We start from the raw sequence: 16,464 nt of genomic DNA, 5'->3' as shown, positions 1-16,464 counted from the left end.
ATGGAAAGACATGATCTTCCAAGGCCGGTTGACGAGTATAAAATGCATATCAATACTACAAGGAGAGGAGGAAAAGAATCAAAGAAGACAAATCAGATTTGAATTATATACAGCAAACGAAAGCAGAAATTTAGATTAAGGCTGGTGTGCATGAATATGGATATGTTTGAAGTGTATGCTTAGTTGTCTGTAATATGATTAGTCATCCGTATTCTTTAATATATATTATGTATGATATTAATAAACATTCTTAATCTATATATTCATTAAAATCTACCTATTCTTATTCCCCAATCAGTCATATGTAGAATGGAAGGAAATAAGTTAGGGAGAGGCAGTAGGACAGTTCCCTTGAACTAAGTAGACCGCCCCAAGTGATGAAATTGTCATAGTAGAATAAATCTAGCCTAGATACTTCCGAGTTCCAACAAAATATCACAGCCTGTTCATCATTCAAGTAATGTTAGGTTAGTGAACATTACTACTGAAGTATGATTTTCTCCTAGTGTTTCACCAAAATCATCTAACGAGTACGTTGATACTCATTTAAAGAGCAGCTTCATTTGATGTTCTCTTGGAATTAAAGCTTAAACATATCATATACATAAAGCCACAAGTATTGACAGTAACCCTACTTTTTTCTGAGCATTTCAGTTATTGTGAATTTAAATCTGGATAAAACTAGAAACCTATGTTATATGAATTTACAGACTGAAAAGGCCCAACAGCAGCAGATTCTGGTTCGGACAATATAAAATCTACAACCAATCAAATCAAATGCCTTTCAGTACCCTCAAGCCCTTGCAGCATAGAAACTTACAAACAACAGAGTTCTAATTACTGTCCAATTCTTATGTTAGTTAAAGTGCAATGGTAAAAGCTTCAGACCAACAGAGTACACGTATTCCCAGTAGAGACCAAGGAGCACTTCATTTTCATGTATTTTCTGGTATCCAGTGTACTTGGAATTTATCCATTTGTTTCCACTACTCTGATCAAAGGTGCTTTGCCCATTTTGTTAGGGAGGTTATCCTCAACCAGACCTTTATCCTGAAAAAGAAGCCCAAAGGTTGTCAGCATTTTTACTTCCTTTTTGAACAAACTGCAGACATTACAACGGATAAGCACAACTCATATGCAATAAATTCACACAGTGAGGGAGAATCAATGAGACAGAATTCCTCTCTGCACAAAACTACCAGAACATCCCAAACCTATCAGTCTGAATCAAGGGCCATCGATTGTGATAACCAGAGTGAAATGGAACTCCCTACATGTGGACACAGTTTGCAAAAATCTGCCAGACACAGTAGTGTGTATGTAAATGAGAAGACGGAGAAACTTTACCTCGTTGCAGGACTGGACCCCTTACCAGATGCTGCTCTGTTTCATCTGCCTCCCCTCTATCTTGATACAGCTTCTAAGCTCCTCTGGGCTATTGTAACTCCACAACCCCTTGACTAAGACTTTTCATTATATGAATGCACCATTGATGAATTTTTGTTCTCTCTTCTTTGATAGACTTTCAATGGTTAATTGCATCTGCAATTTCAAAATGGGGGATTAATTATGGCAAGCTCTTTAAGGTAAAAACTTCTGTGAGGAGCCATGCAAGAGTGGCAAGGCATGGATTTCTTCCATAAAATTCTTTGCAGGTATTAGGATATCTTGGCATGGCCACAAAATCTACATGGTTGTGAGTGGTGGATAGAGGGCGATTTGCAGTCCTCAAATTTGCTTCTTTAAACCATATTCTTTTGATTTCTCCGGCAGGTTGGTGATCAATGGGGATTTCTGAAGTGAAAATGTGCATGAAGAAGTATTTGTGGGTTAATTGGTTTCAATTTTTCCTACTATCTAATGCAAAATTAAAAAAAATCTGTTTATTATATCCTTCCCTTTCCCCTGCCTAGCTGGCAAGTAGCACTGAACTATTACGAAAAGTAATGACAAAGAAAGATATCCCGTATTCAATATTTGATATTTGAAATTTCATATAAACAAAGGAGCGAAAGTCTACTGAAATAAGAGTTACAAACGATCTATCCAATAAGGATAAGGTCAACAACTAAGAAAAGAAAAAGACAACTAAGAGAATAAAGAATGGTCTTAAAGTCTATCCTGACAACTTAATTCACCATTATAACTAAATCTTACAATATTATTTTAATATCCCCCCTTAATGTTCAATCTATCAACTACACAAAGCCAAACCCAAAAACTTGAAATGATTTGCTGGTCAAAAAGCATACAAGGCTGACTCCTTTTGCTCAGAATGTTATATGACATGAGCCTCCACTGGAGACCCTCCCTATTTGGATTGTTGATCATCCAACCGTTTTTTGCAAAACTTCATGTGACCAAGCTTACCATGCGATAGCTTTCAGATAAGCCATCCCTCACGGATAACTAGAAACCCACTGTTAAGAAAAAAAAAACTGAATTTTTTGCAAATCCTGAACAGCAAACAAATTCCTTTTTCTCATAATATTGACCAAAGAGAAAAGTGGTTTATGGATTGTCTTCTACTGCACAAATTCCTTTGTGTGGAGATCATTTCCATTTACACTTTTTCTGGAAAGTGATAGGATGGTTAATAATATATATCAAGATTGTTTGCAGGACTCATTCTAGCAGTTGCATCCTCTCTGCAAAGTTGAGCCACTTGTTGGTCCACTGGGATAATTTGGCCTTTGTTTTGCTTAATCTGTCATCGCAAAGTGAAAAGGTGTCTGGCATTGAAGAAAATCCACATTGGTTGTCTAGAGTTCACCTTTACTGAGCCAAGTATTACAAGAATCTTCCACATCTTTTTTCCTGTAAGGTTTGCAAAAAATGTGGAGCGATGTATTGGAAAGCAGTTCATTATAATGAGAATGTATAGCATCATACCTCTATGTAATTAGTGGTGGAAAGATATTTTAAATTATCTCAACATAATGTGTATTTGGGGTGTGGGTTGGACAAGAGTTGATACATATAGCCTCTGAATGTGTCCTACCTCAATCTTCCTTTGTACTAGTGTTTGTTAATCATCATTTTATAAAGGGGCAAGTACAGTAATAAATTGTAGGATAATTACAAAGAAAAACAATCTTCTCATCTTAGGTGTCTAATATGTTTCTGTACACATGAAGCTTCTAATATTTTTTAAAATAAAGAGAATAAGTTGAATGTACAAATAGATGCGTTCACGTATAGATCAAGCATTTTTTGCAATTTGGGTGCCTAAAAAATTTCAATATCATTTCTGAAAGTAAATTTTGATTTATAAGGATGAGATACACTAACATAAAATTTGAATCCAAAATTGTTGGCACTAATGAATAAGCGTATAAGATTTCTTGTGAAAATAGCAATTCATCCTTGTAGATCAAAATGTTTCTAACTAATATTTTACCTTACATTTTTTAAATAATTGCATCTTAAGAGCGTTGGTAATGAAATATACGTAGGAGGATTAGATAAGAAAGGAATATAACTACAATATCTGGTCAAAATAAAGATACATTTTTATTGAAAATTTTTATTAGGAGAAGGTTATTAAATAGGCCATTCAGAGGTAAAACACAAATTAGGGGTGGTATTTAGTACCCTATGATTGAACATGCTAAATCATAATTTTACCTGGTGGATCACCTGTATAAAGTTACTATAAACACATGACTTCCTTGGTATCCTACCATTGTCTCTAGAATTCATCATAGTTTAAAAAATTGGCAAGTACTTGTCAAAAATTCTCACTGGCGAGTGATCACAAGAAAATCCAGCCAACGAGTTTTAAGTAAAATTTTGGCACTTATTTGTCAAAAAATCAGTAAAAATCGGGAAAAATATCTCAACTCACATATAAAAGGAGGCAAATATTTTCCCACTTTCTGTGAATGGATTTAAGGCATAACTTGAAAATTCTCAGTTTCTACAAATAGATTTAAGACACAACTTGAAGATTTTTTCAGTTTTGCAAACAGCTTAGATATTATTCCTTTATTTATTTTCCAACTGCATATACTTCCCCTTCCACTTCAACCTTCCAAGTTCCCACTTTCACCTTCACTCATAAGTTATTGATAGGCATATATGCATTATTCTAAGGAACTTAGTGTTGCTGAAGGCCTTAATTTGCACTTGGTGGCAAAGGATCTACCCCCAAACCTCCACCTGCCACCACTCATCCACTATAAATTTCATTTATACATGAAGGAAATCAATAATGTGGTTTCTTTTTTGAGAATATTTATTTTCAATTCTGTATTTTTTAATGTTCAATTAATTTTCAAAATCAATGTTCATAATCTCTATGTTCAGTTAAGAGCCTTTTCCCCCATATTGGCAGTCAATGTGTATCCTATGTTGAACAAATTCAACACCACCATGCAAATGCCTACTAAGCATGACCTTGTATGTGAATCTCTATGCCCCAACATCTCAAAAATTCAAGAAAAATTTGGGGTATCATGTTGCGTAGTGAATACAATATAACCATGACTATAAAAACCATTAAGGTATAGAGTCATATAGGTCATACTATGATTCCATAGCATGGGCACAAATTTGTATACCCAACAAAACACGTTTCAAGAATGTGTATAATATGATGACCATCTGGCTGTCATGTCCCTGCTCCCAAATTAAAAGTATTAAAATAAAATAAAAAGTGTTCTTAAACACCAGCAAGTAATAATAGATTAATAACTAAGTAATAATTAAATAAAGAAAAATACATAAATAAAATTCAAATAAGTGTGTTTGGCAGTAAACTGGGACACAAGGACCCAAATCAAATCAAGCAAGGGGTAACTATAAGATCAAGCATTCATTTTTGGCAACATCGAATTTCCAGTTTGCATTGTCACTTGAGCTCAAATCCGAGTGTGCATTCAGAAACAAAAACACCTTGACTGCAGTGTCTGAGGTTAGGACAAAACCCCTCACCTCATACTTGGGAATTCCATATCAAGGGTTGCACAGTGAGCTAAAACAGGTAAGTTTGTCATTTCCAAGTTTCCAGCAGTCAGAATTGCATGTAATTCTGCTCAAACACCAAACACCAATTCAGAGCCTATCATTCACCAAAGAGAGCTGTACCAGTTCAAGGAGACATCCACAACACCTGACAGTCAAAGCATAGCTGACAAGAGTGTGAAATTGGCTTTCTGTTGGTAGATACTCCATGGTTCTGACCTGTGCCAACATTGACAGCCCGCTGTAATCACCAATTACCATTCGTGAAGCAAATCTAATTGGAATCATATTTTAGGCCTAGAATCAGAGCGGAGGGCATATGAACTGCAAATCATTGCTGGACTGAACCAGGTGCATCATAGCTCTTGTAACCTGATTTTCAACTTGGACAGCCAGCATCAAATACAACCATCTGGGCAGTGCTTGGGGCTGACAGTACCATAAATAGGTTCCATCAGTCACATGTGAAATGATATTTCGATATTGTAATTAATTAAGGAGAGGAATACTCCTTATATGAAAAATTACAAGACAATCTTTCCATAACGGAAGGGATCAAGAATTGAAACATGAAAGACAGAAAAGAAAATACCTAAAACTAACTAAAGACGAAAGACATAAACGGAAGTTTCTAAATACTAACTAAACGACTAAGATAGCCATTATATCAATATTACAATATTTTTGTAATACCCTCCCTTAATGGCCATTCTACTAACTACCCTACAGAAGATGTGACATAATTTGCGGGTCATTTGGCCACGATTGCATAGAACACTCACTCCTCGTCAAACGCTCTGCAACATAAGCCTGTTGAGACCCTCCCTGGTTCTACAGAACTTTTGGATATGACCAAGTTTACCACAATTTGTCGACCACAATCCTTCCAATCTGATGTTGGGTAACAAAGCTATCCCTCCATTTATCTAGAGACACCGAGTTTAGCTTCTCAAAACCAGCGATTTTTGTATGAAAAAATAGTGCAAAAAAACCATCATAATTTTATTTTTTTGAAAAAAAATCAGAAAACAACGCCCTTCATGATTTTTTGTGTAAAAAATCAGAAAACCCAAAAAATGGCAATACCGTGATTTTTTGTGGAAAAAATTAGAAAACTCTCCAACAAATAAAGAACCCGTGTTTTTTGTGTGAAAAAATCGTGCAAAAAACAAATAAAGAAACCATGATTTTTGAAACGAAAATCATGCAAAACCCTCCATGATTTTTTGTGGAGAAAAATCACAAAACCCATCCACAATTTTTGAGGAGAAAATAGTACAAAACACCCCCGTCTATTAAAAAACTTTACTTGCGGCGATCACGAGTAGTAAATAGAAATAAAACACCGACTTTTGTGGAAAAAATCAAGCAAAGCCCTTCCATGATTTTTTGTGAAAAAAATCAGAAAACCCACAAATTTTTTTACTAAAAAAATTCGCCAAAAAAGAACCTAAGCTCTAATACCATGAAATGATATTTCGATATTGAAATGATAACCTACCATCACTTATGCAAACCAAACTCATAAACAAAGTTTCAGCTCTGCTCTGTGGATGTTCGTTCCAAAATGTTGACATTCTATACATACATACATGTATGTGCAGTAAACAAAGATGGTCATACACAAAAGTGAGGCATTACAAAATCAAGCCTTGAAACTAAAACTGCCTGCTATTCAAAAACAAAAAATATCGTACCTGGGTAAATCTTTTGAAGATAAAAGAGAATAGTAATTCCATCTTCATTCTCCTTCTCTAATTCAGACATGTTGTAGAGCACAGTCTCGCTGTAGTATGGAGTAAAGACACTGCATTGCAAAGAATGGATTAAATAATGTTATTGCAGAGGCACACAAATACTGGATTTAATCATTGCCACTAAAGAACTAAGTACAGTTTTATTCACCTAAAAGATAAAATCTCTTGCACAGGTTTTGCAGGTGCCATGTCCATGAATAATGAGTTTGTAAAAAATTCTAGCCGACGTCTTGCCTCTAGATTTTTTGGAATGTTGACAGCATAGTCCTTGATTGTTAATAGCAAGTGCAACCTCTTGATCTGCTCTTTCTGCATTTAACACTCAAAACAAAAAATTCAAATCATTGGGCTAATGCAATTCCAAAATATGAATCCAACAAAAAATTAAAGCAAAGGAGACAAATTCATGCACATCCAGTAATCCTATATGTTTCATACTGTCAACTAACCAGGAGATTCTCTCCAGAAAAAGTGGAAAACAAAAATGACCACAGGAAGATAAAATTATTTATTTAAATAAGTCTGTGTCTGTTAACTTTTCCAACAAAACACTAAAGATTATTAAATGACTGACTCCTTGTTGTAAATGATGTTCAATTTACAATTCAATATGCAAGATGTATTCTTAATTGTATTCTCTATATCTATGTAATTTTCTATCTTTATTATAAATCTGACTTTCTTCTTTGTTTGACAGGTGAAAGGAGTATTTTTCGATTTCAATATCCTCTTCACAACTACCAAATGATACATATATACAAGAGGTGAGAATCAAGCAGTGCCTTGACCTGTCATGTCTTATGGACATGACCGATCAAGACACTACTTGATCACACCCTTTGGTATATGTTATCAACCGGTGTTTAATTTATTGCCAGCCCGATACTAATCGGGGTTCACGTAACATGGTGTATATGTTAATCGGTATTCACAATGGGGTTGGCATGATATAATAACCGATGGGAATCAGTGTCTATATTAGTTGACACCGATCACTAACTAAATGTTATCTATCCCAAGCGATGCATACTTTGCCACCCGAAAGCACTTGATAATTATTTATTATTTTCTGGGAACACATCCGATGTGAATCGGAATACATAGTTAACCCGAAAGTGATCACCGATATACCATGTTGTTGATATTGATTGACTAAGTAAATTCAATATACAAAGAGGAATGATTATCAGATGAAAATAACTTGAAGTTGATAGTTTATCGATAGGATAAATGATTGAATGAGAGACTTCATTTATCTCTCATTCAATCATTTATCTTACCAAAGCTATCTTGCATTAACACTCCTCCTTAGCTAGGTAAGATAAATGAGAGCAGTATATCAAGCATCACAATTCAAATGATAGTTAGCATTCTTTACACAATCTAACCTTCTAGGAAATCATGTCACCTAATCACATGATATGAAGTATCACCTAAACACGTGATACAAAGTGTCAATCACATCAATTTTGTGATGACAGGATATCACCTTAACACGTGATATCAGTATTGCCTAAGCACGCAATACTTAAGGATAATCATATGAGAAAATATTCAATTCTCATCTTTATCCAAGTTGTGGTAGGTGCACTAACATTTCATATAAATGTTTTACCACAACACAATCATGGCTCATCCATGATACACCAGAGATCCAACATGATAACTGGTTTGGACATTATAAGATCGTCACCTTATAATATCTCCATACAAGTGTTCATTATCTTGAGAGATCGTCACCTCTAAGATATGAACCCAGGGGATAAAATCCAAAAATGTCCTATCATGACAAAGAAGTTTACACATTAAACATCTTATAGATATGCAAATACAGATTACAAAGCAAATTACTTTTCTATCATACCTAAACTTTTTCTCAAGTGATCAACCTTCACTCTGAAAGAGGTTTGGTCAGAATATCTGCAGTTTGATCTCCTGTACGAACATATTCTAATTGTATCGCATTCCTGTCTACCATATCTCGCACATAGTGGTATGGAATCTCAATATGCTTGGATCTGTCATGAAACACTGGATTTACTGAAAGTTTTATGCAGCTCTGGTTGTCACAGTGTATAATAGTGGGTTTCATAGGTTCTCCAAACAACCCCACAAGCAACTTCCGAAGCCATACGGCCTCTCGGGCAGCCATAGAAGCTGCAATGTATTCTGCCTCGGTGGAGCTTTGAGCTACAAAATATTGCTTCCTGCTAATCCAAGATATCATAGTTGAACCTAGACTGAAGCAACACCCTGAAGTGCTTTTTTTGTCAGTCACACTTCCAACCCAATCTGAATCTGTAAATCCATGTAGGTCTATATCAACTTTCTCATATTTGAGACCAAGGTTTAGGGTACCTTGTAGGTATCTCATAATGTGTTTTACTACAACCAGGTGTATCTCCTTCGGTTCACACATAAACTGACTTAGAGCATTAACTGCATAACAGATATCTGGTCTTGTATTTACCAAGTACATCAGGGACCCAATCATCTGTCTGTATTGAGTAGGATCAGTGGGTTGTGACTCTGCTACTGCTTCTTTAAGTTTATGTAAATTGGTTTCCATAGGAGAGGTCATGGGTCTACAGTTTAGCATTCTAAATCTCTTCAAAATATCCGAGGTACACTTTCCTTGGTTTAGTATAATGTTGTCAGAATTCTGCCATACTTCCAATCGTAGGAAGTAATGAAGGAGTCCCAAGTCCTTCATATCGAATTCTTTGGATAGATCTTTCTTGCATTGAGCTATAAGGTGATCATTTCCTGTGATTAATAAGTCATCAATATTAGCATATCACCTTTATTTATTTTGTAGTACAGATTAGGATTTGCATCATTTTGGAAAAGCCTAGTCCTGAGAGATAGGTGTCAATTCTTTCATCCCAGGCCCTGGGAGCCTGTTTAAGCCCATAGAGAGCTTTCTAGAGTCTACACACATGAGACTCTGTATCATGAATCTCAAACCCTTCAAGTTGCTCTAGGTATACTTATTCTGAAGGTTCCTGAAGGAGCAGCATACTTTGAGCTTCTTCTATAGTTTTGGTGGCCCATAATGGTCTTTTCTTGAGGTTCTCTCTAGGTGGGTTTTGAGTTTCACCTACATTTTCCTCAAGACTCTCCCTCTGATGCTCAAGAGCAGAGTCTTCCTCTATTCTAGGGGTGGGGATATAGACTTCAGGTTCTATTGAGCTTTGGGCTCTTTTGAAGGCTAAGTCTTCTTCAAAGATTACATCCCTACTCAGTTCAATATTCCTCTGACCAGGTATATAGATTATGTAGGCCTTGGAGGTTTCACTATATCCTATAAGTATTCCCCTTTTTCCAGAAGGCTCTAATTTTAATCTCTTCTCCTTAGGTACATGAATATAGATAGGGCATCCAAATATCCTAAGGTGGCTAATGTCAAGTTTTTATTTAGTAAATACTTCCTCAGCGGTCTTATCTTCAAGATGAGAGTGAGGACATCTGTTTTGAATATATACAGCAGTGCTAGTTGCTTCTGCCCAAAGATTGACATTTAGATTCTGATCAAGAATCATAGCTTGGTAGCTTCAACGATTGTCTTATTTTTCCTTTCAGCTATCCCATTTTGTTGAGGGTTATAAGGTATTGTTAACTCCCTCTTAATCCCTGAATTTTTACAAAACTCTTTAAATAATTCTGATGTGTATCCCCCCCCATTATCAGTTCTTACAGTTTTAATTTTATTTCCTGTGTAGTTCTGTGTTAGTGATTTGAATTCTTTAAACCTATTAAGGATCTCTTCTGATTCTTTACATTTCAGAAAGTAGATCCAAGTTTTCCTAGAGTAGTCGTTAACAAATATTACATAATACAAACATCCCCCTAAAGAAGGTACAGACATAGGTCTAGATTTATTAGAATGAACTAACTCTAGAACTTCGCTTGTTTTCCTAGTACTATTTTGAAAAACACCTTTAGCATTTTTTTTTTTACCTAGTGCACATCCCTTGCATGCCCCTGAATGATATTGCTTTAACTTAGGTAGGCCTATGACAAGGTTTCACATTGATGATAAAACTCTAAAAATTCAGGTGACACAGTCTTCTATGCCAAACTTCATTAGCATCTGTAGTTTCATGGATTAGGGCTAGGTTGAGCTCTATGCACAGCTCTTACAAGTAGCCTTGTCTTTGACCAATGGTTTTAGCTTTCTTGATAGATGAATTCTTTGACCAAGCCAACACCTTGTTGTCCATGAAGGTCACTCTGTACCCATTATCCTCTAGTGCTGATAAGGAGACTAGGTTTCTCTTGATGTCTGGGACATATAGTACTCCTTTAAGTTGTAATGATATGTCTGACTTTAGTTTGATGGTGCAGGTTCCAACTCCTCTGACTGGATGTGTGGAATCATCTCCGATAGTCACTTCCTCATCATTCTCCTCTATCATGGAGTCTAGCACTTCTCTAAACCCTGTAATGTGTCTGGATGAGCCACTGTCGATCACCCAGGAGTTAACCTTGTTTGATACTTGGTTTGTAAGTGTTGAGTAGAGTACATACTTCTCGAAATCATCTTCCCTTTTAGATTTTCCTGTTTTGGCAAATGTGGCTTGCTTAGCTCTTTCTGGACATTTGGCAACATAGTGCCCAAATTTGTCGCATCTATAGCACTGAATCTGAGAAAGGTCCTTCTTGAAAGAGTTCTTGCCGTGACGACCTTTTCTCTTCCTGAATTGCGTCTACTTGCCTTTCTTGTTTGAGGTTGTATTTAGAACTTGAAGATCTTCATCTATATTCTTTTGTTTGATCCCTTTCTTATTTTGCCTTGATTCCTCTTGGAGATAGTCAGCCTTTAGCCTATCAAATTTTGGGAATTCATCCCTTGCACTGATGCCTTGGACGAATGTTTCCCATATGCTAGGCAACCCATCTAGAGCAATGAGGGTTAATTCTTTGCTTTGGATCTCATATCAAAGGGTTGCTAGTTCATCCCTTAGGGCAGATATTCGAATGAAGTAGGCATTAACTGATTCTCCTTTTATCATGGCTATGTGATTTATTTCTCTTTTTAGAGCCGAGATTCTACTAGCGTTAGATATCTCAAAAGCATCTTCAAGTGCTTTGAACATGTTGAAGGTTGTTTCATGTTTCCTTATAATGGGCATAATGTTGTTCCTTACCCCATCAACTATGATTTTGATAGCCTTATCATTTCCTTCTCTCCAAATTGCTTTGTCAGGTTCAGTCTCAGGTTCTTCAGTTTCAGTCTTTACAAATGATTCAACTTTATTTTCTTTTAGAATCATTTGAATTATGAATTTCCATGCGGAGAAGTCATCACCTCCTCCGAGTCTGTCTTCAAATCTGATAGCGCTAGCCATTGAGAGAAATGTGATGTTGAATATATGCTTGATTTGAATTTTACGTAAAATTGAACAGCCTCAAGTTCGATTTAACTTGGCTCCGATACCATGTAAATGATGTTCAATTTACAATTCAATATGCAAGATGTATTCTTAATTGTATTATCTATATCTATGTAATTTTCTATCTTTATTATAAATCTAACTATCTTCTTTGTTTGACAGGTGAGAGGAGTATTTTTCGATTTCAATATCCTCTTCACAACTATCAAATGATACATATATACAAGAGGTGAGAATCAAGCAGAGCCTTGACCGGTCATGTCTTACTACTTGATCACACCCTTTGGTATATGTTATCAACCAGTGTTTAATTTATTGCCAGCCCAATACTAATCAGGGTTCACGTAACATGTTGTATATGTTAATCGGTATTCACGATGGGGTTGGTGTGATATAATAACCGATGGGAATCGGTGTCTATGTTAGTTGACACTGATCACTAACTAAATGTTATCTATCCCAAGCGGTGCATACTTTGCCACCTGAAAGCACTTGATAATTATTTTCTGGGAACACATCCGATGTGAATCGGAATACATAGTTAACCCGAAAGTGATCACCGATATACCATGCTGTTGATATTGATTGACTAAGTAAATTCAATATACTAAGAGGAATGATTATCAGATGAAAATAACTTCAAGTTGATAGTTTATCAATAGGATAAATGATTGAATGAGAGACTTCATTTATCTCTCATTCAGCCATTTATCTTACCGAAGCTATCTTGCATTAACACTTGTGAACAGAAAATTGACATTTCTATAGCCCAACTCTTGGAGATCAAATAGATGAACAGAAATAAATAAATAAAAGTGGTGCTATATTTGTAATGCTTACTTTCATAAATATCATCATTGTTTGCCAGCAACACAATGGATTAATAGAAAATTACAATGCATAAATTCAGTTGTAGAAACTACAAATGCATTATTGTTGATGCATTGCCATTTTCTTTCTTCATCACTATTGTTTAATAGAAATGATATCAATCGGTTATATGTGTAACTCGCAGATCCATAAGGATATATAACACAATTGAGAAAGACCAAAATAAATATGTAGGGGATGTCACAAATAATAGACCACCGGGACTTAATGTACATAGTCATGTTATTGAGTAAACTTTGTACAAAAGCTGCTTCTAAACCTAATAAAACAAAAGGCAAAGCTCAGTGAAAATAATCTAAATAAGGCCAAAAAAATATAATTGAAAAGAAAACTGAACAACAAAATTCTTGCTATAACATGTGCATCAAATCACCCTCATCCTTATTCAAGTTTGCTAGATCACATACAATTTCCATATCTTTAGGCCACTCCATCCTTGAGAAGAGACGCCCTTCGTTCCTTGCTTTTGTGACAATGCCCCAGGTATCATAATAATCTCTAACAATGAAAAAGAAAAATCATTATACGAATAATACAAAATACATTAAATATTAATGTAAAATTCATATACAGATACCTTGACCTTGGGAGTAAAGAAAAATGCTCAAATGTAACCATAAATTTCTAATAATACCTTGAACTGTTTGACAGCAAATCATGGATGACTACATCATAAAGATCTTGCATGGCTGTCACAGCCCCCTTTGCTAGAGCAGGTGTTTCATCATGCATCTGCTTAAACAGAAATAATATGTCATCACTGGAAGTCAAAATATTTTTTGAATTTAAAGAGCATAGAGATAGTAAGGTTAAGTTGTTAACCCCTTCTTTCGTAAGGTAAAGCCCAAAAAACACACCTTAGTTCAAATATTTGCATGCCTAAAGTATTGGAATTTAATTATTTTTCAGATAATTGACATAATAGAGAAAATTAATTTCAAAGTAATTGACAGTCAAATAATGTACAGAGATTAAGCAAACTAGGAAAAACACTATCATTGCTTCATGCACACTAACCTGGCATGTTTACATTAAGCGCATTAGATATTTGGCAAATAAATAAATTATTCATGCAATGGACCAATAGTAAAATGTCAGATGTCTTATTTTTATGAAATTTTCTTTGCTAGCAGTAATTGACACAGAATATTCCTTTTTTAAAAGGACCTGTTATTAACCTAAGTTACATGTCTCCAAAGGTTGAGATTCATCCACTTATATAATGTGTTTTTCAAATTGTTTGATACACCTCACATAATTACTACGTTAACCCAAGTTTCCGGGATGGAGGGACGGGGGGACGAGTTTCCGGGACGGCAAATTTTTTTGCCAAATTTGGGGACGGGGGGGGACGGCAAAGGGGACAGCTGTATAAAATATAGGGAAAATTTAAAATATATAGGAAAATTCTAAATGTTCATATGAAAACATGGATAAAGCATGCATCTATACATTATATTCATATGAAAACATGGATATAGCATGTGTATGATACTATGAAAACATTTTAGAATGCAAACATCGAACATACAACATTATCAATAGACTCAATACTCAATATGCACTCATAATTCAGAATTTCAATTCATTCACATTGTCAATATGCATATCATAATAGATATTAAAGAAATAAAATACATAATGGAGCCTAATCAGACTCAGAGGTTAAATTTTCACTACTTCCATCAGCGCAATTCCCCCCTTATATTTTTCGACGGGGGTTTGGGGGCAGCGCCCCCAACTTGGGGTCAAGGGGCATCTCCCCTTGCGGGGTCAAGGGGCAGCCTCAATTACGCAAAAAACATCATTAAAAAAAATTGAAAATACGACTTTTTTTATTTTAATATTTTTCCCTAGCCCTAGATGTGGGGGACGTCTGGCCGTCCCCGGGACGGCTGGGACATCCCCAATCCGTCCCCAGCCGTCCCCAGGACGTACGGACATCCCCCACAGCTAGGGAAGCCGTCCCCCCGTTTCGGGGACGTCCCCTCAAAATTTTGACAATTTGGGGACGGGGGGGGACGTCCCCTGGCCGTCCCCAAGTCCCCGAAACGTCCCCAGGACTGGGATGGGGGTTTTCAGGTAGGGGACGCGTCCCCGGGTTTCGTAGCATAATTATGAACGTGTTTGAAATTTCTATATGATTGTTACTTCTAGATGTAAGTAATGTCCCCCTCCAAATTATGTCCCATGAATAAGAAAATTATACAGTTATTGTTAGAGATTATACCTTATTATCTTAGAAACATAAGATTAAATATAGATTCCTGCACATAATAATAAACCTAGATACAAATAGATACATCCCTTTGACAAATAACCATTCAAGTTTTACATTATGATATGAATTCCAATTTATGTAAACATGAAGTGGGGAAGGAGGATGCTATGAGGACTGCCGTACAGTCTCTCTACCCAAGCCCAAGGCAGGTTGTTTTCTTCAACCTTCTTGCTTTACTTGGTGACTCTACCATTCTCCTCATATATCAAACTTCTTCATGGCTTACTTACCTTGTGGATTAGGGATCAGGCTGTAACCAGATTGCTAGACTCCTCAAGGTCCAAGAGGTCACTAGGGTCGTTCTAGGACAGCCAACTTACAAGTCTCTCCTAAGCTCTCCATTACACCTTCATCCCCTCCTCACAAGTAAGCATTGAAATTCTGATTTAAATACTTTATATTTTTATCAATATGTTCTTAGTGATTTGAGAATCCATGATTCATTGCATAGCCTCTCATATTACTGTACTCAGCTTGTATTCATTGTGTCAAATTACAATTAATTGCTGAGATAGTATTAATTTGATTGTCTAAGTTATCATTACCCTGCTTATGTTATTTGTGCCAATTGTCTTATGATTGAAGAAGTTATTTAATATTGTTCCTTCATGACTCTATTTCTTTGACGGTGGACCATAACAGCATACAGATAAGATTCTAGTAAGCAAACAGAATGATGTTACTGTGACAGAGCCACTGCAGTATTGCTTTGACTAAAACCCGAACTTGCTGGCCTGTGCGATTTATTTCCTCCTATCTCTCTCCTTCCTTGGCACCCAATGGCCCCTCTTTAAACTCCTCATTCAGTGTGACTCTTTGTTGGAAGGAGACGTATTTATAAAGAGAGACGTCTCTCTCTTATCCACACTTCCCAAAAGGATTATTACCATTTGATCTATATAACCATTAGTTACTTTGTTAAGTCATCCGCTAAAGAGATTAAAATTAAACATTCCACCAGCCAACATGTATAATTAAATATTATTTTTATTCATTGCATAAAAGAATAAGTGACGATTATGGCCATTATACATAGCTGATTTGAATACAAAGAAAGACATATTAGGGTCGGAACATGAGAATGTATCATGTAACACAGTACCATTATACTAAAAAAACCTGTTATTGATCACAAGTAATCACATATGAAGTAGGAATATAAATGTTTATAGCA

The 16,464-nt window shown here is 35.8% G+C and overlaps 1 protein-coding gene across 1 annotated transcript in view; it reads right to left on the bottom strand.

Annotated features, from left to right (window-relative positions):
• Window positions 1-16,464, bottom strand: part of LOC131079072 (callose synthase 10) — a 184,562-nt gene that overhangs the window by 57,723 nt on the left and 110,375 nt on the right. The window contains exons 29-32 of the mRNA XM_058016962.2: window positions 13,644-13,741; window positions 13,417-13,507; window positions 6,871-7,031; window positions 6,663-6,772 (exon numbers count right to left, since the gene is read on the bottom strand). Coding sequence (XP_057872945.2) covers window positions 6,663-6,772; window positions 6,871-7,031; window positions 13,417-13,507; window positions 13,644-13,741 — 460 coding nt within the window. The remainder of the gene's footprint in view (window positions 1-6,662; window positions 6,773-6,870; window positions 7,032-13,416; window positions 13,508-13,643; window positions 13,742-16,464) is intronic.

Source organism: Cryptomeria japonica, chromosome 4 (genome assembly GCF_030272615.1).
Source record: "Cryptomeria japonica chromosome 4, Sugi_1.0, whole genome shotgun sequence".
NCBI lineage: Eukaryota > Viridiplantae > Streptophyta > Pinopsida > Cupressales > Cupressaceae > Cryptomeria > Cryptomeria japonica.
The sequence above is the reverse complement of the archived record's forward strand: the minus strand, read 5'-3'. Positions and strand labels throughout refer to the sequence as shown.